Source organism: Chanodichthys erythropterus, chromosome 10 (assembly GCF_024489055.1).
Source record: "Chanodichthys erythropterus isolate Z2021 chromosome 10, ASM2448905v1, whole genome shotgun sequence".
Lineage (NCBI taxonomy): Eukaryota > Metazoa > Chordata > Actinopteri > Cypriniformes > Xenocyprididae > Chanodichthys > Chanodichthys erythropterus.
Window position 1 is genome coordinate 12855823 of NC_090230.1, and position 26713 is coordinate 12882535.

At 36.8% G+C, this 26713-nt stretch overlaps 1 protein-coding gene across 1 annotated transcript; it reads left to right on the top strand.

Moving 5' to 3' along the window:
- The first annotated feature begins 841 nt into the window (after positions 1-841).
- Positions 842-26254, top strand: frem1b (Fras1 related extracellular matrix 1b). Its single transcript, XM_067398639.1, is given in 35 exon segments — positions 842-1075; positions 1155-1249; positions 1403-1685; positions 2258-2479; positions 2560-2883; positions 4162-4270; positions 4345-4476; positions 6386-6730; positions 6822-6964; positions 7052-7248; positions 7369-7470; positions 7557-7749; positions 8116-8324; positions 8437-8530; positions 10023-10275; positions 10855-11049; positions 12380-12565; positions 13140-13336; positions 13419-13644; positions 14147-14291; positions 14789-14934; positions 15881-16072; positions 16760-17024; positions 18671-19085; positions 21065-21266; positions 21350-21494; positions 22544-22673; positions 22746-22818; positions 22921-23070; positions 23163-23437; positions 24250-24297; positions 25043-25222; positions 25475-25590; positions 25761-25846; positions 25925-26254. Coding segments are annotated over 35 exon segments (6495 nt in total). The 3' UTR covers positions 26113-26254.
- The last annotated feature ends 459 nt before the right edge of the window (positions 26255-26713 follow it).

The window sequence follows — 26713 nt, forward strand, 5'->3', positions numbered from 1 at the left end:
GAGCAAGTGTTATTTTAGTATTGTTCATATACTATAGTTTTCATTAATATTTTAAATTAGCTTTTCATTTTAACATAGTTTATTTTAACTTAAAGGTGCTCTAAGCGATCCTGGGTGGAGTAACTTTCTGTTGACGTTCAAAGTGTTGTCAAACAAAACAGAGGCTAGCTAGACCCTCCCTCCTCCTCCCCCTCCCCTCCGTGCTTCCTGAAACAGTCATGAACATGCATTTAAAATCATTCTTGTCGGTTATTGGCTGGAGCGTGTTTATTATGTTTTGTGGTCCAGGCTGCACCAGTTTGTTTTTATTACCGTTTTCGGAGCTTGTGGCGACTACAGAGACCGCGTTTTTTTACAGTGTGTTCAGGGGACAGGCAGCTAGCGGATAGTGAGGAGATGTTTGCTGTATGTGACAAAAAATAATTTGGCTTAAAAACGCTTGACATCGCTTAGAGCACCTTTGAGTTTTAGTATTTTTGCTATGTGCTTTTGTCATTTTTATTAGTTTTTTTAATCTTTCGTTTTTTTCAGTATTTAGTTTAGTTTTATGATGATCTTTTTTTTTTTTTTTTTCTTTTTTTTTTAATTATTATTTTAATTTTTAATTTCTATGTCCATTTAGCTTGGGTAAGTTCAGTAGTTTACAACTTAAACATTTTATTTCAGTTAGTTGCCAAGTTTACGTTTTACGTTTAATGAATGTAAGAATTGTACTATTTAATACATATTTGTTGGTTTATTTTCCTCATTCTTTATTTTCATGCAGCATTCTGTTGGAAATGAGAGCAAGACGGCTCATCTGAAGAAGATAATCATAGATATCAAGCAACTGACCAGAAAGATGGGGGTGTTTATTCTCGCTTTGACATTGTTCACCTTGAGTCATCTGTGGTCACATGTCCAAGCTTCGAGTCTGGTTCGGTTAAATGCAGGTCTTCGGGTAGCCAGAGGCCAGTCTGTGTTTGTCACGGCTGGTGAACTTCAGTTTCACACGGATGGGATATCTGAGGCCTGTAAGGTAGAAGTGGTGCTTACTGAGCCTGTCACACAAAGAGTGGGGAAGCTGACTCCTCAGGTACTAACAAAACAAATCCAGATTCAGCACATTGTGCTTTTATATATAAAACAGGACAATTAATTGTATTGTTTTCCAGGTTTTTGACTGCCAGTTCTTATCTGACGAGGTGAAATATGTACACAATGGCAGTCCTCTCCTTGAGGAGGACACGGTTATGCTGAGGGTCTACAGGTGAAACATTGTGTGGTCATTATACTTGCCCAACATCAACATTTTACGGCTGTTACTTCAATTAGGGCTTTTGAGAGCTGCAAAAAAACCAAGAAATACCAAGGCCTAATGTAATTTCCATACTAAAATGCTTTTTTATTTTCCTGTGTTCAGGTTTACAGAAACCCAGACTTTTGTTGAGACTGTGCTACTAAAGGTACATGTGGTGGAACCTCAGAGGAGCCACACAGAGCTTGGAAGTGTTCCTCTGGTGGTTCCTGAGTTCTACAGCCTTTCCAATGCCATCAACAGTAGTGTCCTTACCTTTAAAACCCAGCCTGATGTGATCTGCACAGTACGTCTTCTCAGCCCTGAGATCAACGTCCCAATGCTTGGTCAACTTGTCGTTGAGGATCCTGAAACAATGTTAGCCACTGAGGCTGGACCAAGAAAAGGTATGACAAAATTAATAATGAAACTTTTTAAAAGATTTTGTCTGCCAAATCCAACTCAGGTAGTGTAACAGACATAATTATGGGTAGCACTTTATTTTACAGTCCTGTTCCCCATGTACATATGATCTACCTATTACAGTGATTACAATTATATTGGTATTATAGTTATTATAATTGGGTAATAATAACTAGGTACTAACCCTGAACCTATCCCTAAACCTTACCTTATATTACCCAGTATTTCTTTTAGGTAAGTACACAAACAACGTGCAGTAAAGAAACATTGAACAGGATCCTCATGTGTGTCAAAGTCTATTAACATATTTTAAATTATTTGAAATTAAATGGCATGTGGTGCGACACCCTAAAACATTAATAATTCATTATATTTGTAAAAAAAAATAAAAAAAATACTTTTATCTTAATATTTTTATTTTAAAAACTTTTTTGAAACTAATTATTAAAATATGTTAACATGAAAATATGGAGAGAACTTAATGGTTATACCACATTACACTTTTTGATTTTTTTTTTTTTTTTTTTTTTTTAAAGATATTTTTTACAAAACCAATACATCTGTATTCAAACTTTTCAAGGACGTCACACTGGAATCACCTGCCCTGGAAATAAAGCCTGTGACCACAACACAAGGGAAGTAGAGTTCTTGAAGACCGACTGCGGCGAGTTCCTCACTTCAGGTCTGAAGTACCAGCATCTCAGTCCTCCATCACCTGAGATTGATTACATCCCAATCAGGGTGGAGTTTAGGGACCAGAACTCCCGAGCATTGGTGGAGGTAAAACGGCATCAGAATCAGGCTTGTATGAAAACATAACACAGGCCACTGAATGTTCTCCTTTCCTTTTTCTCTGTTAGACTGAGAGTATCTGGATACCTGTACTGATCCAGGGGGCCATGCAGAACCAACCCCCCCAGGCTGCCTTCATGTCTACATTCATCCTGGAGGTGGATCAGTTCATCCTCACCCCCATGACCACTGCTGCTCTGGATGCCAAAGATGATGAGACCTCTCAGGCCCAACTCATCTTTAATGTGACCAAACCACCAGAAGAGGGATATATAACTAATTTGGACGATCACACTAAAACTGCATCATCCTTCTCATGGCAAGACCTGAATGAGATGAAAATCGCTTATCAGCCCCCAAACAGCAGTCACACAGCCAGGAGGAACTATGAGGTCAGTAAGTGCTGATAAACTGTTGTTCAGGGAAGTTTAAAAGGCAAATTTATTTTTTTTCCCTGTCAAAACATGAGATCAAAAAACATGACTATTACTCTATTTTTTTTTTTTTTTTAAATATTATTACAAATATACACTCTAAAAAATGCTGGGTTAAGAACAACCCAGTGATTAGGTTGTTTTAACTCAGCGGTTGGGTTAAATGTTTGCCCAATGTGCTGGGTAGTTTTATTTAACTCAACTATTGTTTAAAAATGACTATATGGCTGGCTTAAAATGAACCCAAAATAGGTTGGAAATTAAAAATCAGACACATAATTACTAGAGGCAACAATAATAATCAAAAGATGAACATTCATTAAAAAGCAATTTAATATATGTTTATTATTTAATTATTATTAATTAAACATATTAATAAATGTTACTTTCCAACCTATTTTGGGTTCATTTTAAGTGATCAATAAAGTAATTTTTAAACATCAGTTGAGTTACATAAAACTACCCAGCAGATTGGGTTAAAGATTCAACCCAATCGCTGTGTTTGTCCATTTTTAACCCAACTTGGGTTGTTTTTAACCCAGCATTTTTTAGAGTGTATTATTTCTATAAAGACCCCTTTATACCAGTGTTGTTATTATTAACTAAAACTATTAAAAATAGATTTTTTGTTAATCGAAATTAAAATAAAATATAAATATTAGATGAAAAATTTAAACTTGAAACACATGAATGAAAATTAGAAATGTCGCCATGGCAACTAACTAAAATAAAGCTGAAGTACTAAAATTACTAAAAATGAAACTGAAATAAATTAAAGCTAAATAGGAATATAAAAAAATAACATAACAAAATTACTAAAACTTACACTAAACTTAAAGTTAATTCAAAATATGAATGAATACTATAATAGTAAATAAATAATACTAAAATACTTCTTTATACTGTGGAAAAAGTATCATAAACATTACTATAAACCTTTAGATTTTTAAATTTTAAATTCATAATATATAAATGTGTAGAAGTATTATAAAATGTTTAGATTCTAATATGTAATATGTACATTTCAGTGTACCCTTGTTGACACTGTATATTTTGTTGTTGTGCTTGTTTGCATCTTATCTATCAAAATAATTAATTCATATTTAATATGACTTCAAACCATTGTTTCAGAAAAAAAAAAAAATGAAATGTCAAAGTCCATTAAAATAACATAAAATTCAGCAAAATGTTATCATATTTATTTATTATTTGCTTTTTACTTCATTTCTTGTCTAGGTTGAGTTTCAGGCCATCGATGGCTCATTTGTGCCGAGTCTTCCTATCTTGATGCACATCTCTATCCGCACTGCAGAGACCAACGCCCCTCGAGTCTCGTGGAATATGGGTACATTAGCACATTTGCTAAAATAAATCATCTTCTAAATGAGAGAATAAGGCTGAACATGTTTATCCTTACAGGCTTGGATTTGTTGGAAGGTCAATCAAGACCAATCACATGGGAGCACCTACAGGTTGTTGATAACGACAACATAGATGCCGTCACCCTGATAGCTATGGATGGCCCTCTTAATGGACACTTAAGTGTTAGAGGTAAAGGAATCTAATCTATCACCTCTCTGAAAATATAAGCCAATCCAAATGCAATTCCCAAGACCTTTTGTCTAACTGATTTGTCATAGTAAGTGTAAACCCGCTCTTTTATTCCTTCTCTATCCATGTGTTAACCATTCATCATGTGGGCATCATTCAAGAAACATATGTCCGGGTGGCCTGCAATGGTTTGCTAATCAGGTGTAAAATGCTTCGGCGACACTTTGCCAGGGGCCGTCCACCAAAGATGTCTTTAGAGCCATAGCGGCTGTCCTTCCACTCCAGCAGACTTTTGCTTGCACAGACCCTGAACGAAGCAGATTGTAAAGACTTATGGCATTTCATGCCAGATGTCCAACACAAGGACATTTCTCTTCCTTCAGACCATTATCTTAGCAAGCTTTGAGAACTGTGTCTATCTGAAAAGTTTTATTCATGGGAATGTTCCAGAGTTTCAGAAGCACTGTATGAGGGGATATTTCACCGAAAGAGGTATTTTGAACCCCCCCCCCCCATTTTTAAATGAAAGTCAATGAAGTCTAAAACAAAATTTAGTTACATAAACCTCTTTTGTGTTCCACAGCAGAAAAAAGACAGGTATGGAATGACATGATGTGTGTAATAGTTTTTTGGGTGAACTATTCCTCTAAATCTTTGGTTTGTTGGAAGGAACAGGCCAAATAGCGATTTCAGGGATTGAATGGGATGTTTTGCTGCGGTAGGTTGTTTTTGTATTTCCTGGTTTGGAGGATTTCCAGGCCCATGGCCCCGTTCCTTGTGTCATTCCCTGAAAGAAGACCACCTGATCAGCAGAAGCCTCCAGCCTACTCAAACAGCAGCTCCTGCTTTAAGCCAAACCCTTCATTTAATTGGTGTTTACGTTTTTAGGGTTGATGTGTTGCTTTGTGATCCCTCTGGCTGAGAATAGAATCGTCCCATAATTTTGGCTCCAAATCCACTCCAAACGCACCTCATTTTACTACACAAAGACTGAGCTGAACAGCAAGTTCTGGTCCAGAATGGACTGGTCTCTCTTGAGAACCTACATGTGGATTGGGAATTGCTCACGTAGACCTCGAACTCAGGGACTCCGACCCTTGGGAAAGTCTTCAGTCAGCCTTCGGCCAAATGGAAAGCTGCCGCTCAATGTCCTCTTGTGTCAGGTATCTATATGGAGACTGTTTTTTTGGGCCTGATGCCCACAGCCACCTTTGGGCCCAATTACTTACTTGTTTCTCCATTGGACTTGTGGCCGTTTCCCCCTGATAAAGTTGCTAATTAGGTTTGCTGTGCAACCAGTCATCATTCAATCTGTCTGGTGACCTTGCCCTTCTGTCTCCCTGGCAAGCAAGAGAAACTCAGCTTCACTGTGGGCAGCAGCCATTGCCTGGGAAGGACGCCATCTTTCTTTTTATTTTTTCGCAACAGGGAGAAGCCAGAGCCAACGTTTGTGCCTTCAGGCGAAAAACAAAACTTACTTTTCACAATTGCATCGAGCTCAATGAATGAAATTGCAAATGATACAGTAGTAAAGATGGGTTTGAAAATAATTTCAGATTATATTGACTACTTGTCAACATTATTGTCCACACAAACAACTGTTTATATCCGTAAAATGAAAGCAACAACAACATTCAACCCCATTTACTTTCATTCTATGGACAAAAAACACAGAATGAAAAAACACATTTTTTCAAAAACACATTTTTTCGAAACATCTTTTGTGTTTTACAGAAGAAAGTTAAGTCATACAGGTTTGGAACGACATGAGTACAGTAAATCAATCCAGAGTTTTCATTTTTGGGTGAACTATCCCTTTAACTTGACCTGGAATTGACCTTTAATTTATCAAACATTGAAACAGGCCCAAACAATATTTTGTAACCAATCCTTTCTTATTCATCCAAAGGTGGAAAAGGCTTCATGTTTAAGGTCAAGGATCTCAGAGAGGGCGTTGTGGTCTATCATCATTCGGACAGCGACACCACCAGGGATTACATTGTCTTCCGAATCACAGATGGCCGCCACAGCATCAGACACAAATTCCCCATCTATGTTCTTCCGAAAGATGACACCCCTCCTTTTTTAATCAATAACGTGGCCTTTGAGGTCCAAGAAGGTGGCATGGTTAGGGTGGAGGAGTACATGCTGATGGCCTCAGACTTGGACTCCAGCGATGACTACATTCAGTATCAGCTGATTACATTTCCCAAAGCAGGACAGCTGGTTAAAAAGTCTTCTCCACATGAACCAGGTCAGTTGGATTTAATGCCAACATGGGTTATATTTCAGTAAGTTTCAACTTATCTGAGGTGACTTACATTAGATGATGTCATGTCAACCAGGTGTCCCAGTGAAGAGCTTCCTGCAGAGGGACCTTTTTCAAGGTCTAATCCTCTACAAGCACTCAGGGGAGGAAGTGTTTGAGGACTCATTTGATTTCATCCTGTCAGATGTCCATCAGCCTCCAAATCTATCGGACAGACATGTAACTTTGTATCTGTTTTCTTATAAATATTCACACTGAAATGGAATTTAATAACAGGAATGTTTGCTTTGTACCTCTTCAAAATAGACTGTGGTGATCCACGTGTTTCCAGTGAAGGACCAGTTACCTGAGGAAGTTTCCGAAACGGTTCGCTCCATCACAGTGAAGGAAACCGAAGTTGTTTACATCACTCAAAGCCATCTGCACTTCAGAGATACAGAGCAGTCGGATAATGACCTTATGTATGTTGTCACTCATCCTTGCTTTAGTCCAGGAAACACCAGGTATGCTTATGCATTTCCTCCCTATGACAGTAATAATGATGTGTATATATATTGTACAGTATATTATTAAGAATATGGGTCTTTTAATGTTCATTTTAATGCTGTTGTAAATTCTTGCAGGTTATCAGATGCAGGCAGGCTGTTTTATACTGACAGCACAAACTCCATGAAAAAAGATGCAATGGTTCCAGTACTTAAGTCCTTTACCCAGGTCTGAAACATGCACACAAATCAGTTCCCTAAAGGCTGCATGCTATTGTAATACTCATGTTATTGTATGCTATTGTAATACATGTCTGTTTAGTAAGATGTTATCATTGTTGTCTTCTGCAGCATGCAGTGAACCACCACAAAGTGGCTTACATGCCTCCAATAGAGGATATTGGCCCTGAGCCTCTTTTTGTGCAGTTTGTGTTTTCTGTGAGTGACCAGCAGGGCGGCGCTCTCACGGGACTCACCTTCAATATCACAGTCACACCTGTTGACAACCAGGCCCCAGAAGTGAGTTGCTTACTCCTTATTTTATTAGGGTTTTTCATTTTCTTTGTTACTATGGTCCAGCATTCTCAAGAACCACCTTGTTTGCTAATTAGAAGTTGCAAATGGATAGAAAAGGTAAAGTCACAGTTATTAGAGCAGTGGTTCTCACGTGGTTTTGCTTTAAGATGAAGATTTTACATTGGACATCATCAGGTTTTTGATGATGAAATGTCATCTGCTCTCTTTATGATGGCATTTACCTCATTCAGCTAGGGTATATCTACAATCCAATGTGGAAAGTCTAAAAGTCAGTATTTATTCCACAACAAGCTTTATGTAATCGGTTTTTCAAACATAAATCTAAAATTCCCAAACCTTCATTCATAGATGTTCACTAACTTGCTGAGGGTTGAGGAAGGTGGCGGTAGTTTCTTGATGGAGGAGCACCTGTTGGTGCAGGATGTGGACAGTTCAGAAGATCAGCTCAGGGTACATGTGAAGACTCGACCCCAGCATGGAAGACTGGAGCTGCTGGGCACGGCACTGCTAGAGGGAGACAGCTTCAGTCTGCAGGATCTTAAAGCATTGAGGGTCAGGTATGAATTGAAAAAAAATGAACTAGAAATTAATTTTGTAAAATTTAAAATCTGAAAAGATTTTATGATCTGTTGAACATTATATATAACAATACCCTCTCTTTGGCGATAGATACATTCATGATGACTCTGAGACCCTGAAGGATAGCGTTGGCCTTACTATCACAGATGGAATCAACTCTGCACATGGAATGCTTTTTGTTCAGGTAATTTTCTTCTGTTTCAAAAAAAAAAAAAAAAAAAAAATGTACTGATAATTGTATTTCCATATAAAGTCAAACCAAAATTTATTCAGACACCTTGAACATTTCATTCATTAATACAGTTTATTCACTATAGTTAAAAAAAAAAAAAAAAAATATGACAAGATCTCAGTTACGGAAGAGGATTAGGGCCAAGCAATAATAAAAAAAATAAAACCATCTCGAGATTAAAGTTGTTAAATTTCGAGAAAAAAGTCGAAATAAAATGTTGAGAATAAACTCATTAAATTATGAGAAAAAACTCGTTAAATTTCAAGAAAAAAGTCGAGATAAAATGTTGAGAATAAAGTAATTAAATTACGAGAAAAAAGTCATTAAATTACGAGAAAAAAAGTAGTTAAATTATGAGAACAAATTTGTTAAATTATGAGAAAAATGTCATTAAATTTTGAGAAAAAAGTCGAGATAAAAATGTTGAGAATAAAGTCTTTAAATTATGAGAATAAAGTCATTAAAAGTTAAGTTAAGTAAATTAAAATTAAGTCATTCGTAATTTAACAAATTTCTCTTAATTTAACGACTTTTTTCTCATAATTTCATTACTTTATTCTCAACATTTTATCTCCACTTTTTTCTCGAAATTTAACGACATTTTTCTCATAATTTAACGAATTTGTTCTCGTAATTTAATGACTTTATTCTCAACATTTTATCTCGACTTTTATCTCGAAATTTAAAGAGTTTTTTCTCAAAATTTAACAACTTCAATCTCGAGATGGTTTTATTTTTTTATTATTGCTTGGCCCTAATCCTCTTCCGTACAGAGTTAAACTGTGTCAGAAAATGTCAGATAACGCTGACCACGCAAAACATGGTCATGTCAAAGTGTCTGAAGAATTTTTGGTCCCAAATTTTTATCAGTTTTACTGGTAGTCAACTGTATGAAGAATTTTTAGGAATAATATGTCACAGTTTACTTTATTTTTCTAACACATACATAAATTAACTATAGTGTCCTGCACCCACTAGTAAATATATATAGGAATATATTTATCAGTGCAGTATATATATATATATATATATATATATATATATATATATATATATATATATATATATATATATATATATATATATATATATATATATATATATATATATATATATATATATATATATATATATATATATATATATATATATATATATATATATATATATATATATATATATATATATATATATATATATATATATATATATATATATATATATATATATATATATATATATATATATATAATGTATATGTATATATATAATGTATATATATATATATATATATATATATATATATATATATATATATATATATATATATATATATATATATATATATATAATAATATATAGTGTCTGAATGATTTTTGGTTTGACTGTAGCGTTCTCTTATTACAATGCATCCTTAGTGCTTCTTATTTGCATGTTTTATTAGATCCTGCCCGTGAACGACGAGCCCCCACAGTTAGGCTCCAACTTGAGGGCTGAACTGTCTTGCAAAGAGGGGGGTCAGGTCCAAATTACGGTTGAGTACCTCTCTGCTACAGATGTTGACAGCGAGGACTCTCGGCTAACATACATGCTTGCCAGAACACCTGCACGTGGGGTGCTACAGCGAAATGGGGTCACCGTGGACAAGTTCTCCCAGCTGGATGTGCTCAATGGGCTCATCTTCTACCTGCACACAGGTTATACCCAAGACAGGAGGCTAGTTAGTGATACTTGATACATGAAAATTAGGTGTCACTTACCGTAGGCCTGTTTCACACTTCATGTGGGTGTGCTGCACATAGTTTTAGGAAAATATAATGAAAATGTGCAATAAGTTAGTTTATGAGTGGTCTTTTGTAATGCTTTTATGTCATAATATTAGCAAAATATTCACCTATTGTTTGAAAAAAAAAAAAGTGTGATAGCTTATCAGTATCAGCCTGATAATAATATAAATAATAAATAATATTTTTGTAATTTTTTTATTATTTAATATCGTCAGATATCATATAGATACAATATTATATTTTCAAAAAAAAAAAACACACACAAATAGAATAGTTTTAAATGCTACAAGTAATTTTAGCCATCACAATATTATAATGTACAGTATGAAAAATGGATATTAATTTTGAAATATGCTATATATAGCATAGTCTGTTGATGAGAGATATTTGAAACGAGCTTTAAAGTGAATATCTAATGATTGATAGTAAATTAAATGTCAGATTTTTTTATTAATTAAATGAACATACATACATTTCCTCATTCACTAGGTGGTGAGATTGGACCAGATCCTGTCTTGGACACCGTCACTCTTATTGTGTCAGATGGAGAGGCTGGAACAATGGATGGCTGCTGCCAGGAGGATGCTGTCCCCCCACCTGTCCCCCTGCATGGCACGCTTCCGGTCTATGACCTCAACATCACTGTGATGCCTGTCAACAACCAGGTCCCAACAATAACGCTGGGTAAACGTCTACCACAGGGCCTGTAGTAAATCTCTTAGTGGACAAAAGACATTTCATATACTGGCACTGCTTTGTGTTGAGGGACTGAATGGATTAAAACAAGATGCTCTCTAATCTAGATTTAATCGGCAGAGCATTTGGCTAAGGTGCAATTAATTCATCGTAATGACAATCCGCTTAAATCAAGCAACCAGGAATTTTTGGGGGCAGGTGATGGACCGCAGACTGGTGAATGAATCACTTAATCACTGTCTTACACACCCAGCTCAGGGAGTGTCACTAATGCGAGCGTTTCATTCCCCTGTACATACATTTCGAGGCAGGGTGCTGGAGACTTCTCGCCAAGATGGGGATTTCACTCTTAATGCCAGAAACTTTGCAGTTATCAATGGAGAACAGTGACCAGAGCAAGACAATGAGCAGAAGACGGTAGCTAACTGCCGGTGGGACATTCGCAGGAAATCCTAGCATGCTTGTCTTTAGTGCATGTGGGGCGGCAGACGTACACACAGCTGTTTGGGATTATAGGGAGAGAGCAGAGCATGTGTGGTGAAAAACCACAGTAGAAAGAGATACATGTTCCCGTGAGAACAACTGGACAATAGGGACACCGAGGAAAAGACAATAGATAGTCCCACATTTGGAAAAGACGACATGTTCATTGTGTCTTCTATCCCTTTTCTCATTCAATCACAATTATAATCTCCTAATTCGGTTAATCCCCATCAGAAAAAGGAGGATTTTCCTATGTTGCCACCGTGTAGGAGATCTAGACTGGTTTGTGAGGAAAAAGTAGTCATTTAATTAATTTGCATTGAATAAAGACTGGGTTGGCATAAGAGCTTTAAGCAAAGGAACACAAGGAAAATCCAGCTCTTGCCTTGCTAAGGGACGAGTTTTATCACTTTTACTCCAGACTGGCGGTCATTAATTCCTCCCCTTGTTTCCGAGCTCTATCCAAGCACAACCTCATCAGTGCCCATTCTCCATTCATTATTTATCAGTGCAGTAAATGGAAGCAGATGCCAGTAAGCATTGGCATGATGGCTTTATCAACACCCAGGTGGCAGCGGGCTGGCCAAGAGCCGAGCGAGAGTGCAGGGGAAGAGAGGGAGTGTTAGTGAGGTGGCATAGCAGGCGTGAGGAAAAAAGGGAGCGAGGGGAGCTGCCTGTAAATTAGAGGAAGAAGAAAAATATTGGGACACGCTCTTGAGGAAAAAAAAAATAAGCATGCTTCTGCGAAGGCACTTTCAGCTCACTAAAATGAGATCTCTGAATTACTGCCAATATTACTACTTACTGTATGTTGTGCTGTATATTGTTCCGTCAGGTAACATGTTTGTGGTGGATGAGGGTGCCAGTGCATGTCTGTGTGGGGGTGTGTTGATGGCCACTGATCCTGACAGTCATCCAGACCAGCTCATGTTTCACTTGGTGACCCCACCACAATATGGATTCCTGGAGAACACCCTTCCATCCCCTGGCTTTGAGAAAAGCAATGCTGGGCTCCAAGTGGGTCAGTGGTATTCCTGAGGCTCTGTAAACATACCCAATGACTGTGAATTATGCCAAGCAGGATATGTTCGTGTATTAACATTTTTTATTGGCCATGGAACAACATTCCTGTCCAACAAACATTGTCCACTTCCTCTATCCCTAACTTCAAACTTAACATTAATCAGCAACCTTGTTTATATGTACTTAAAGGGATATTTCACCCAAAAATGTAAATCCTGTCATCATTTACTCACCCTCATTTGTTCCAAACCATTTGACTTTCTTTTTTTCTGTAAAAACACACAAAAAAGATATTTGGAGGAAAAAGGTCCTTTTTTTCCTTTTTTGACATATATATATATTTTGGACCCTAAAAAACTGTTCAAATCTGTTGAAATGGCATTTAAGAGATTGAGACACAGAATTTTAAGTCCCAACACCAACCCTGAGCCACTATCCTTAACTCTATTCCTAAAATCCAGGAAGATGACCTACTTGGCAAAATCACAATTTATATTTTGTTGTGCCCTTTTTAAATGTCCTAGTATAAGACCTTATCTTTCAGACCACTAAGTCATATTGTATAAATAAAGTTTCTTTCAGCCAGCTTCATCTCAGTTCGGGTTTCATCAACTATGTCCAGTCGGTGCACCAGGGTGTGGAGCCTACAGCAGACATCTTTACCATCAGTGTCAGTGATGGGATTCAGAGATCAGTACCATTGCCCTTCTATGTCATCATCAACCCTACCAATGATGAGACCCCATCACTGCTACTTAGCAACTTCACAGTAAGATATCTTTTTTGGAGACAAAATTATATGATAAGCAAACTGTCGGCTAACTTTTGTCTTGCCCCACACCTCTCGATAGGTCATGGAGGGAGGGATGAAAGACCTCAGTCCTGATATTCTAAATGCAGTGGACATTGATATTCCAGCAGATACTCTTACCATGACCATCCTGATTCCCCCAACCCATGGCACACTGCTCAATGGCATATATGGTCTTGAGATGAATCGTTACAAAAACTTGAACCCAGAGGTCCTCCAACGAACCTTAGCAATCCAGTCTTTCACCTTGCAGGAGCTACAACAAGGTCAGTTCTGGAATCCACATGATCTGTTGTACCACAAAACTTTTCCCCCTACCACTATCTGCTTCTTGAGGAAGGTTGTGAGGACAGTGTCACTTCCCTGGTCCAGCCACCCCTCTGTGACTTCACTGTGGGTATCCAGGCTTGCAGAACAGATGTTGCAGTAGACAAAGGTCACAGTGTGCCTGTGGTGCTTCTGCTTCATCTGGAAAGTCTTTCCAACTGCTCTCTGCGCAATTATGTCACCGTGCATGAGGTACTTGGTGACTGCACAGCTTTGCTTGTTAGCGAGTGATAAAGAGGCATAGAAACAAAGGTGAGCAGGTCGTTGACAAAATGGAATGTGTACACTGGTATCCTCCATGGTAGTAGTGGTAGAACTAGCTGTTTCAGTAAAAGGCCACCAGGAAGCAAGTGCCTAGTGACAGTTATGTATATGTATAAATGTCACAAAACTCTTAATCCACTAAAACATTGAATGTTTCTCTCTTGTGTCAATCTATAGGAATGAAGATCATGTATATGCATGACGACACAGAAACCCTCAAGGACGCTTTCACCATACAGTTGACAGATGGTGGGCACACAGTCCAGGGGACTGCGTGTGTCCGCATCATACCAGTCAATGATGAAAAGCCATGGCTACTAAAGTAAGGACGCCCTGGGACAAATTCAGAGCCAAAAAGGCGGATGAAAGCGGGAACGGGGGAGGGTTTTTAGTGGTGGAGACTGGACAGGAACAGAAGGGGGAGGCCAATCCTGGATGGGGTTTATGGAAGGGGGGCTCAACACAACCTGTATTGCACATGTGGCTGGGGAATCTGTCTCCCTGACTGAGTAACTGGGAATTAACTTACATCCTTGAGTAAATTGCTCATTTTTATTCCATCTTCTTCCTCCAAGATCAGCAAGATCTGAGGGTGTGCATGTAAACTCCACAACAGCAGAAGTAATGTGTCTTTTTGGCAGATGCCTGCTTCCTTGTTTCAAACTCCTCATGGATTAGGATAACAGGCCCGTCCTGCTTGCGTCCCTTCCTTCTAGAAGCAGCTGTTTGTGTATTTATTTATTTAGGATTCCGGATTTTAGCATGCAGACTTGGCACCAGTACCTTTAGTGTCCAAAGCGTCTCGATCTTTGTTCTTAGAAATGCAGGTGTGGAGGTCGAGGCCCTGGAGAAGAGAGTCATCTCCAGTGTAGTGCTGGAGGCAGGAGATAATGACACTCCCAACAACCATATTCTCTACATCCTCAATGCAGGTCCCAGATTTGGCAACCTACAACTCAGGGTTAGCATGGACAAATAGTCCTTTGTTATTCCTTAAAGGGTTAGTTCACCCAAGAATGAAAACTCTGTCATTAATCACTCATCCCCATGTCGTCCAAAACCCCTAAATCTTTTGTTCATCTTCGGAACGCAAATTAAGTTTTTTTTTTTTTTTTTTGATGAAATCTGAGAGCTTTCTGTCCCTCCATAGACTGCCAACACAACTGCAACTTTGATGCTTCAAAAAGTTCATAAGGAGATCGTAAAACGAATCCATGTGAATTGAGCGATTTAGTCCAAATTTTCATTTTTTATGATGAATGGATTGAATTTAGGCTTTTACTCGCATATAAACATCGATCAGTAACTATAAACAGAACCTCAACCGAATCTGAATGATGCGCGAGAACAAATCTCTTCGGGAATCTCAAATATTCTGCGTAACACGAGAATGAACGCCATTGTTTATGCAGCATGGTTGAGCTTCCAGATGAGGTTTGTTTTTGTGCATCATTCATGTGTTCCGAAGATTAACGAAAGTCTTACAGGTTTGGAATGACATGAGGGTGAGTAATTAATAACAGAATTTTCATTCTTGGGTGAACTAACCCTTTAAGACTGGAACACACTACATGACTTCTGAATCTGAATAAATTAAAACACTAGTCATAAACTTGCTGACTTTGCAAATGCTTACAGAGGAAAAAGTGGGCATCATAGACTCCATGAAACACTACCAGAATTTCAAGTCACTCCAAACACAACAAAATCACACTGAAACATGCTCCTCATTCAGCTCAAATATCTGGCAAATGATTGGCTTTGACATTTGGCAACTAGCGCAAACTCCTCCAGAATTCAAATCAGTTAAAAAACCTGGGCAGAAGTCATGTAGTGTATTCCATTTCCAGCCTTTAGTGTGACTCTCTATACTTCAAGAGTGTATGTAATAATGTGATTTTCTGCAGACAGAAGCTGGATGGATTGATCTGAGTCCAGGTCAGAATTTCACCCAGGAAGATGTGGAGATGAATCGCCTGTGGTACACTCACACTACAGTTAACGGTTTCAAAGGCCATGACAGGTTTCACTTTGTTCTCAGTGATGGGGAAAACACAACTCCTCCACAGAGTTTCTTCATCTCTGTCCGCACTGTTCAAAAGGGTAAGTTTTATTGTGAACAAAATAAAATAACTATACACCTAGTAGGAACTCAGCGTGGCTCAAAACCAACAATTTAACATAGGCTCACACCTTACATTTATTTTTCAGTTTTGAAGCACCAGGGTTATGAAGTTCGGCAGACTGCAGTGACATATTATTACCGTCCAAATCCTGTGAATTTATAGCCCTGGCATAGTGACAGGCCAGTTTACATTTTGTGACTCAGTCATCGCTGCTTTTGTTTTTCCCTCAATCAAAGTCTAAGAAAAAACAACTATGTTGACAGATTAAATCTGTGCATGTATAATTAAAAACATTGGCTTTCCCTATGGCCAAAATGACTTTGCCAGTTGGGTGAACATGGAAGCATGGCAGCCATTGTCCTCTTGGCTCCGTTCTGACTTATCCTGGAGGAACAGAGGTGAGAATGTTCTGCCGCAAAGGATGAGCCACCTTTAAACGGCCAGCATGAATTATTAACAGAGCTGGGGCCAAACATCTGTAGTCCAGGCCCTAGATCCCAGTACTGTCCCTGCTGTCACAAACAAATCACACACAACTTCCTTTAGACTTAACACGCTTACATTATTCAAAGCTTCATGTACACACACATTTTACAAATATGTATGTAAATGTGTATATATCTCTATGCCTCTTTATCACAATTGACTTTCCTGCCACATACAGGTGACATTGCTCTAATCACTAAACCTGTGACCTTGATGGAGGGAGAGAGAGTCATTCTGACCACTGACATTCTGACAGCCACAGACAGTGGAAGCAAGCCAAATGAGCTTATATACACCGTATCTGTCCCACCTGAACATGGTCACCTGCACATGGTCCAAATTCCAGGGGTTCCAGTGCTCTCCTTCTCCCAGATGGATGTGGCTGCCAACCGGATATGCTACACTCATGACAACAACCGTTTTGCTGACCGTGATTCTTTCAGGTCAGTGGTTTTCATTGTTATTTTTAAATTATAGTAGACTGTAAGGCCAAATCTATCTATCTATCTATCTATCTATCTATCTATCTATCTATCTATCTATCTATCTATCTATCTATCTATCTATCTCTGTCTGTACTATCTAGCTATCTGTGACTGTACTATCTATCTATCTATATCTGTCTGTCTGTCTGTCTGTATCTGTCTGTACTATCTATCTATCTGTCTGTATTACCTAGCTATCTGTGTCTGTACTATCTATCTATCTATCTATCTATCTATCTATCTATCTATCTGTCTGTCTGTCTGTCTGTCTGTCTGTACTATCTGTATCTGTACTATCTGTCTGTCTGTCGATCTATCAATCTATCTTTGTGTTCATCCACCCAAATTTGCTCAAGCCCATAGACGGCAACACCTCTGTATTTTTAATATGAAATTATGTAAAAGCAAGAGACTGGAAAAATGAAAAGGATAATTTTTGCTTTGTTTGCATGGGTTTCCAGCCAATTTGGCAGAAGGCTGACTTCAGTCGGAGCGTACAGTTGACCTGTGCTGCCTTTCTCGTGTGAATCTTTGACACCCAAAATTCTGGCTTGGTTTCATCATTGGGTCATCTGGGAGCAAACAAACCTTCCTGAGCCAAGCCTGACAAGGGGCGAGTGGCCCTTCGGAGAGGGTAGGGAGCAGTCTGTGCCAATGTGTTCAGTCAGCACAGCATGGGGTGGTATGGGGTCCAATCACAGCACATGGACACTACAGCGTCAGTCATGTGGGCCCTGAGTACTTTCAATTAGCAATTCCGACACAATCACAAGAGACTAGGGAAAAACTTGGTCATAATATCTAACAGACTTATTGTTTGAAATGGTTTTTGTGTCTTCACAGCTTGTATTTGTGTTAATCCGAAACAAAAAAAAAATGCAGCTTGCGACAGCCGGTCTTCCTGATCAGGAGAGACACCTGAGCAAACACCTGTGTGTCAAACTCTAGGCCGACAGCGGGGCCAAAAGAGACAGGGAGACTGTTTTTTTCGGGGAGCTTCGTGTCTCCCTCTGCTCTGCCATGACAGCTGATGATAAATGGCCATTATTAAGAGAGTAATAACTCGGCCTGGCATTGGTAAGAGATGTAGTCAGAGACAGGGATCCCTGGGCACAATTACCGAGCAAATATGGGACAATGGCAATGCCAGATGTTGCACCAGTTTGGCTGTGAAGAGTGGACCTGCGTGTTTGGTTGCGAGTCTAGTGCGAGGTGGCAGTCGTGTTGTTTACCATGGCTGGCAATTATCAGCTTCAGGGCAATATGTGTTGGGAGGCAGATTGGCTTGGCAGAGGGTGGAATGGGGACTCTGCTCGACTCGCACCCCTCCCTGTCCTGTCTTTCTGCTCCAACACATCAACCATGTTGGGTGAGGGCAACAGCTCAGAACATCCTGTAAAACTGACCTTACAATAAAGCGATAAGGCATGAGATGCTGTGCGTTACTGTGATTTTACTATGGTTAAAGGTTATGGTTATGTCTGAGTGGCTTATAATGGTTTTACTAAAAGCAATGTAACAAAAGAGTTATACCCTCAATAAACTGTACACACATCAGAAATTTTCTACCACTTTTATGACGCAAAATATGTTCTCTCATGCAGCTTTGTCGTTACCAATGGTGTGACGTCCAGAAGCGGTACTATTCTTTTCACTGTGGAACACAGTGACCGTATTCCACCAACCTTGAGTATCAACAAAGGCCTTGAACTCACAGAGAACTCTATGAAGACCATTTCCAACAATGACTTGAAACTGACTGATCCAGACACAGCTATGGAGAATCTCACCTATGTCATTATTCAAAGCCCACAATATGGAAAGTTGCTTTTGAAAGGATTACCCCTCTCTAAGCCTCATTTCACACAACTGGACATCAACAACATGGATCTAGCTTACCAGCATCTAAATGGACGAGCCAAGATCGACAGGTTCACCTTTCAGCCTACTGATGGAACTAACACGGGTTATTTGGAGTATGGACAGCTGAAGAGTGAACCTGCTGTTTTTACCATACAGGTAGGCTGTTTTTTATTTGGGGAAATAAAAACTAGGAAATATTCTAAAATATGTAAATAGGTACAACTACAACATACTTTAATAAAATACAGGTTCTTACTGCAACCTCTTACAAAAAAAGGTAACATGGTAAAACTATTACTTCAAAATACCATAGTGACTGCAGATAGCATTAAGGGGAGGAGCATTCTAATTGTAGGGATCATCTGATTGGACAAAAAATCTGTGTAGTGCAGGATAAGTCATTAATATTTTGATTTAGTTTTTGTTGATGAGAAAACCCTAATTTTAAATGTTTATGTAGCTCATAAAGGTGAAAGGTGTCAGCTTTTATGGGTTAGCATAGACTCAAAGCTAACAAATTTGGGCTAAAAGCAACAAAATTGTATAATCTATTCTTATAGCCTTTAAAATCATAATAAAACTAATTATGAGGCTACGTTATACTATAGTTTGCCATACAGCTTCTGTCTTTTTTTTTTTTTTCTGTGAGGAAAACATTTTCTTTTCTGTATCATAGTTAACATAACTGTCAAATAAACGGCTTCCACACAGACTACTGAGCCCAGCAGGAGAGCAGCGGGTTAACAATGCGTTCCCTGTTGTATTGCATGTTAAACGGAAAGGCTTCGTTGGCCAGGTGCTCGTGCAGGTCCGGTGCCATTCACCATGTCATAGCGTCGTTCTCTCGAGGCCCGCGCCCCAATTTAATATTCCGTCGAAGCGGTCAGCGAGGCGGCAAACGCGCTGGCCAGCACATCCAGCTCTGTGCTACCGAGAGAGAAAACCGCTCCCGCCTGCACAGGTGAATCAGCCGAAAACTTTGTCCGCGCCCCGCGGGAGCGCGCACACCGTCACTTGGCTTGCTGAAGTTGAGGCAAAAATGCGGCGCGTGCTGTCTAACTGCCGACCCCTGAGACCGGGATGATCATAAATAATATACATTTCTCCCCTCACATGACTTTACATATGATAATACATACATACGACACAACAATAGCACAAATTGTGTTTTAAGGAGGCTTAAGTTATGATTTTTCTTGTAGACAATAAATGTAGGCTAGTATTGCGCCATTTTATAAACATCAATATTTTTGAACCAAATTATAGAGGGAGTGATAGCGGTCACATTCAAGTCAAAGCTCAAATGACACAAATGTGTTTTTGATGGCAGCGGTTTTAAACCCTCTTAAATTAGAATATTTTCTGTGAATTCTGTCCTCTAAACTAAAATGTTAACATTATCATTATATTTACTAGCTTTTTTGAAAACAAGTGAAGGAGTTTTAATTGTCATTTTTACTGGGGCAAGTTGTCACATGTACTTTGTTTTGATGTTATACATATATGCAGTTTATTAGTCACAGTATTTGTGGACATAAATATATGTGTATATAATAATTCTTTTAAAACTATGTTCACTTGCTTTTTTTCTTTCTTTTTTTTTACAAAATCACTTAAAATATATATTTTTCATCTTTAATTTTTTTTATTAATGTTAATGTATTAAATAAATACTAATATTTAAATAAGGTGTGTATTTACATCTATTAAATCAGACAAGGAAAACGCAAATACACAACATTACAATATTTAAACTACAGTGATTTGACTTTAAAAAATAAACGTCGGAAATGTTTATTGTAATAAAAAGTGTGACAGCTAGTCCTGGTCTCTAATGTACATTTTTTTATATTTAATTTATAATAACATTTGTTTTTTTCTCTTTTTTTTTTTTTTTTTGTATTTGTTCATAATTTTTTGAAATAGGTCCACTGTTAATAAAATTTTATTTACATTTAAAAAAAAATAAATAAGAAAAAGGCAAATGCACTTGATAAGATTTAAACTACAGTGAGCAATGTCTATGAAATGATTGCTTTGTATACTGTAATGCTTCCCTCTAGTGGTAGGGCAGCATGAATGCAGTTTAAATGGCCGCTCTCTGTAGATTGTACTGAGCTATGAAATCTTCACAGATAGAGATAATGGACAAAACACCACCCAGTATTGTAAACAAAGGGATTCCAAGTACCGTGGAGAATCTTCCGGATGGCAAACAGGGCATCTACATCACCTTCAAAGAACTGCAAGCCTCAGATCCAGACAGTCCAGACGACACGCTCGAGTTCACAATCACAAGGCCGCCACACTTCGGTTACCTTGAAAATGCCCTCACAGGCAGGTGCACGGGTCACTGATGAATGCCTTATTAATATTCACAGATTGTGTCCAGATTATAATGAATTTTCTTCCTATTTTAGGCGCCTATATCAAAGGACGCTTTACCCAGAAGGATCTGGACCAGAAAGCAGTGCGCTATGTCATAGCTGCAGATATGGAACTGACAGCAGACAGCTTTGAGTTCCAAGTCACAGACCCTGCAGGAAACACTATGCTTCCTGAAGTGTACATATATTCTCTTTTATGGATCATTTGTTTAGATATCAGTATAAACTTTTTCCTCTCATGTGCACCGTGCGGTTACTGAACGTTAAAGGTGCATAAGTAACCTTTAAAAGTTTAAAAAGGAAGAAAGAAATACTACTCTTTCTGTATTCTGTATTTTCTAAAATTAGAAAAATGCTTTTTAATTTACTTTTTGGGAAGGTCCAAGATTGCTTGAAATGGACAAAAAAAGTACACATCTGAACCTTTAAAAAAAGACTAATAATTTTACCAATTGACTACCAATTTTAATTTCATAATGAATATATATATATATATATATATATATATATATATATATATATATATATATATATATATATATATATTATATATATTATATATATATATATATATATATAAAATAATATTCAAATGCTAAAACAAAATCAAATGTTTCACTGAACATATATGTTTGTGTGCAATAATATAAATTATATTTATGTATTTGATATTATATTATTTTAAGAATACAGTGATTGATTCGGTAAAAAATATCAGCATTTTTATATATTTTATATAATAATATAATATGAACATTAATATATAAACATAATAAATGATACAAATATAAAAATTACAATAACAATATGTGAAAATACAAATTACAGAAACCAATGCTGTATATATATATATATATATATATATATATATATATATATATATATATAAATATATAATGTGTGTGTTATTTTTCTATCAAATTAATAATTCAGTGAGTCATTTGGTATGATTTTTGCCAGTTTTATAAAATATAAACCATAAATATTTAAGCTAATATAATAAATAATAATATATTACAATAAAAATATACAAAATATAAATTATGATACAGATAAATAATAAACATTTTATACTGTATTTATTTATTCATTTAATTTTTCGTTACAAGAAGGACAGTTGACAGCTTGTATTCCACATTTCCAAATATGATTGGGAATCTGTCTGAATTCTAGATAATATAATTTCAGACCCAGTGTAATTTTTGGCTTTTTCAACTGCCAACACAGGATGGAATTGAGGTGGTCTCGTGTGGAGCTGTCTGCTTCCTGTTATCGTGTTTGTGAGAATGCAGGAACTCTAGCTGTGCAGGTGTTGCGCAGCGGGAACAGCAAAGATCCAGCATACATCGGTATACAGGTCCGGTAAATATCTTATCTAACCTTACTATCCTACATAGATGGAGTTTGATTAAATACTTTTGTCTTACAGGTGGAAGAGGGAACAGCCAAAGTCGGGAAAGACTTTACTCACAGTTCTGCCAGTCTTATACAGTTTGATCCAGGTGGTTATCGCATCAAACTTCAGCTGTCCTCATGTACTTTTTGTTTGTTTTGTTTTTTTATCTTGAAAACATTCTTAATCTGCGCTTTATGTTTGAGTTTAGGTGTACATGTCAAAATGTGGAACATTTACCTCAAAGATGATGGACTAGAAGAGAACCATGAGAAATTCGATGTAGTTTTGAAGACTCCAAAAAATGCTGTTTTGGGACAGAGGAACAAGGCCACAGTTGAGATTGTGGATCCTAGAAATGGTAGAAAGGAGTCGTCTTCTAAAATCTTGCAGTTCTACAAGCCCGCATTCTGCTCTTTTTTTATATAACCTGAGAATAATTCCATCTTCCAGGCAAATGTAATCCAGATGACCTTGTTGTTGAAGAAGATGAGAAGCAACATCCTTTCCAAAGCCCACCACACGTCCAAGAGCCTGAACCACCCCTACTTGAGGAATACACTCCAGACCCAAGGAACGGAATCCTTTGGGAGAACTATCCGCCGAGAGGGGACGTCCCATATCGCACTGACTTCAGCCATTTCAGCGTGGGAGAACCTCAGGACCAGGAGGTCTTTCACAGTCAAGGCCAAAGACAGCTGAGGATTCTGGGCAGAAACAGACACAGAGTGAGCCAGGTCACCTCAGCTACAACATTTACTTCATCTAATACCTAATGTGATATTAAAATAATAATATTACAGTAGTAGTAGTTGTTAAATGGTTAGTTCACCCAAAAATTAAAATTCTGTCATCATTTACTAACCCTCATATCGTTCCAAACCCGTAAGACCTTTGTTCACCTTTAGAGCACAAATGAAGATCTTTTTGATTAAATCTGAGAGATTTCTGTCCCTCCATTGACAGTCTACACAACTGAGTCTTTGACAAAAAGTTCATAAAGAGATCATAAAACGAATCCATATGAATTAAGCGGTTTATATGATGAACAGGTTGAATTTAGGATTTTATGCACATATAAACATTGATCAGCGAACATAAACAGAAGTACGGATGAGAACAAACCTCTTTTGGAAGCTCAACCGTGCTGCGTAACAATGCAATGAACCTCACTGGTTCTCGCACACGTCAAGCAAACATGCTTGAGTTTGTGAATGACGAATGTTTGATGAATGTTTACATGTGAAAAAAAAGCCTGAATTCAATCTGTTCACCATATAAAGTGATTAAGACCGCTCTATTCATATGGATTGGTTTTACAATCACTTTAAGAACTTTTTGAAGCATCAAAGTGGAAGTTGTGTAAAATGTCAATGAAGGGACAGAAATTTCTTCGATTTCATTAAAAAAGATCTTTGTGTTCTGAAGATGAAAGAAAGTCTTATGGGTGTGGAATGACATGAGGGTAAGTAATTAATGACAGAATTTTCATTTTTGGGTGAACTAACCCTTTAAGATTAACATCTGATTGTGGTTTTAGGCACACATGTCAGAAGTGAACAACAGAAATCAAGAAAGAGTTTGGAGAGTAAGTTTTATTTGTTTGACTTATTTTTGTCTTATTTTTTAGTATAAGTAGTATTTATTTATTAGTATTCAATATTTAGTATTGTTTTTATTTCTTTATTTAATTCTTAGTATTTATTTTTATCTATTTATTCCCACATTGTTTATTTCTTAGTAATATTTATTTATTTATTATATAGTAGTAGTAGTGTTTATTTATTTATTTATTTTGGTTGGTTGGTTGGTTGTAGTATTATTTAGTTGTGGTATTATATTATATTATTTATTTGGTTGTCCTATTCATGTATTAGTAGTACTATGCATTTAGTGTTCATTTTATTTGTTTAATATTATTTATTTATTTATGTATTAATATTTATTGATATATCTATTGGTTTCAGTGTTTAGAACATTATTACTGTAATTTAATATTACATTTTATTTAATATTGTACTTGTTTTATAATTATATGGTTGTTATATTTATGTATTACTATTATGCATTTAGGGTTATTTTTATTTGTTTATTGGTATGGTATTTTTTTTTATTCGTTTATTTTTCAATAATTAGTATTTATTTATTTATTCATATTTATGTATCTATTGGTTTCAGTATACAGAATATTGCCAATAATATTTCTTATTTTAATATAATTTAAAATTACATTTTATTCATTTATTCATGCATTCATTTACATACATGCATGCATACATCATAATGTGCCATGTGCAGGACTCAAAAAGTGTTATCATTCTTTCATCCGTTAGTTCCATGGACTGATCCCAGTGCGACTAGAGGAAAAGGTAGCAGTACCTCGTGTCCACTCTGAACTGGAGATCACTCCCATCTGGACCTGGCCGGGATATGCCGCTGACGCTGAATCAGTAGAAACTCCCCAGCGGGACTCAGCCTCTTTTGTAATTGATTCAGGAGTGCAACAACACAAGGTATTAAAGCTCATTCCTAAACTGTAAATTAGCTGTTGTGTATTTTTAGATCAAAAAGAGAACATCACATGGCAATATTTAATGTTTCTTTTTTTCATTGTACATTTTATACTGTTCTGACTTTGTGTCCTACCGTATGTCTTATCTATCAATATAGATTCAAAGTTTCTATTGAACTTTCTTTAACTTTCTTTTGTACTTTCTCAAATATAATGAGCTTTCTTAACATAATTCTTTCCTCTCTTTTTAAAGTCTCAGAAGTCTGTTAGTATAGGTTGTCCTAATGGCTGGACTCACTACCGGATGAACTGTTATGTTTTGGGGCCTGGTGTTGCTAGCTGGAGCAGCGCACAACATGCTTGCATGCTGTAAGTTATACCTCTCTCTCTCTCTCTCTCTCTCTCTCTCTCTCTCTCTATATATATATATATATATAATATATATATATATATATATATATATATATGCATGGATTCATACTATATATGCATTTGCCTTTTTCACTACTAAATATTAATGTTGTGTCTCCAACATTTAGGCTTGAAAGTCAATTGTCAAGTATCCACTCAAAGGCTGATATGAAGTGGATATGGAAGTTTGCTGGAAAGCAGTCATTCTGGATTGGTAATCAAACGAGATGTGTATCCTGTACGGTACTTTTTTGTAAAGACGGAATGTAAACTTTCCCCTATGTTTGTGTAGGGCTCACAGGGGGTCCAAAGCAGTGGTCCTGGACTGATGGAAAACCGCTGACATTCTCCAAACTCAGGAAGGATCACACAAGCTCTGGCTGTGTTTTAGCTCAGAGCCAGAAGATATGGATTCCTCAAAGTTGCACTGAAGGATCCGAACACAGATATGTTTGTTCAGCACCTGCACAGATCAGTTAAAACAGATAATTAATTTATAATGGTCTTTTTTTCTTAATGATATAAAATGCATTGTAGCTGTCAAAGCACTGATTAATTACATTTCAGTTTGCAATGACATGCTTTCTTGTGTTATTAAAATAAATACAGTTGATAAATATCAAATAAATTGGATAAAAATGTAACCTTTTATGGAGTTGTTTATTTGTGGACTATATACAGGTTTTTAAAACTTGACTGGTGAATTAATAATAAAAAGATGCTGTTCAAAAAACTGTTAAGACGAACTAAATATATTATGATTTTATGATTTCATAGATAGATAGATAGATAGATAGATAGATAGATAGATTTTAATTTTATATTTTGGTTTCAATATCAAACAGAGACATTACATTTAAAATGAAAAGGAACCAATTTATTTTATTCATTTCTTGGTTCTTGTTTTTTTTTATAATATAATTAAGCATATACATAATATATAATGCCTATTAATAATGTATATTATATGTTTACAACTGTATAATAATAATATGTTTTGCTTTAGGAGACATCATAAAATAATCTAGAGTAGGAACTAATATATTTAGTGCAGATATATAAAACGTGGTTCCGCCCGGAC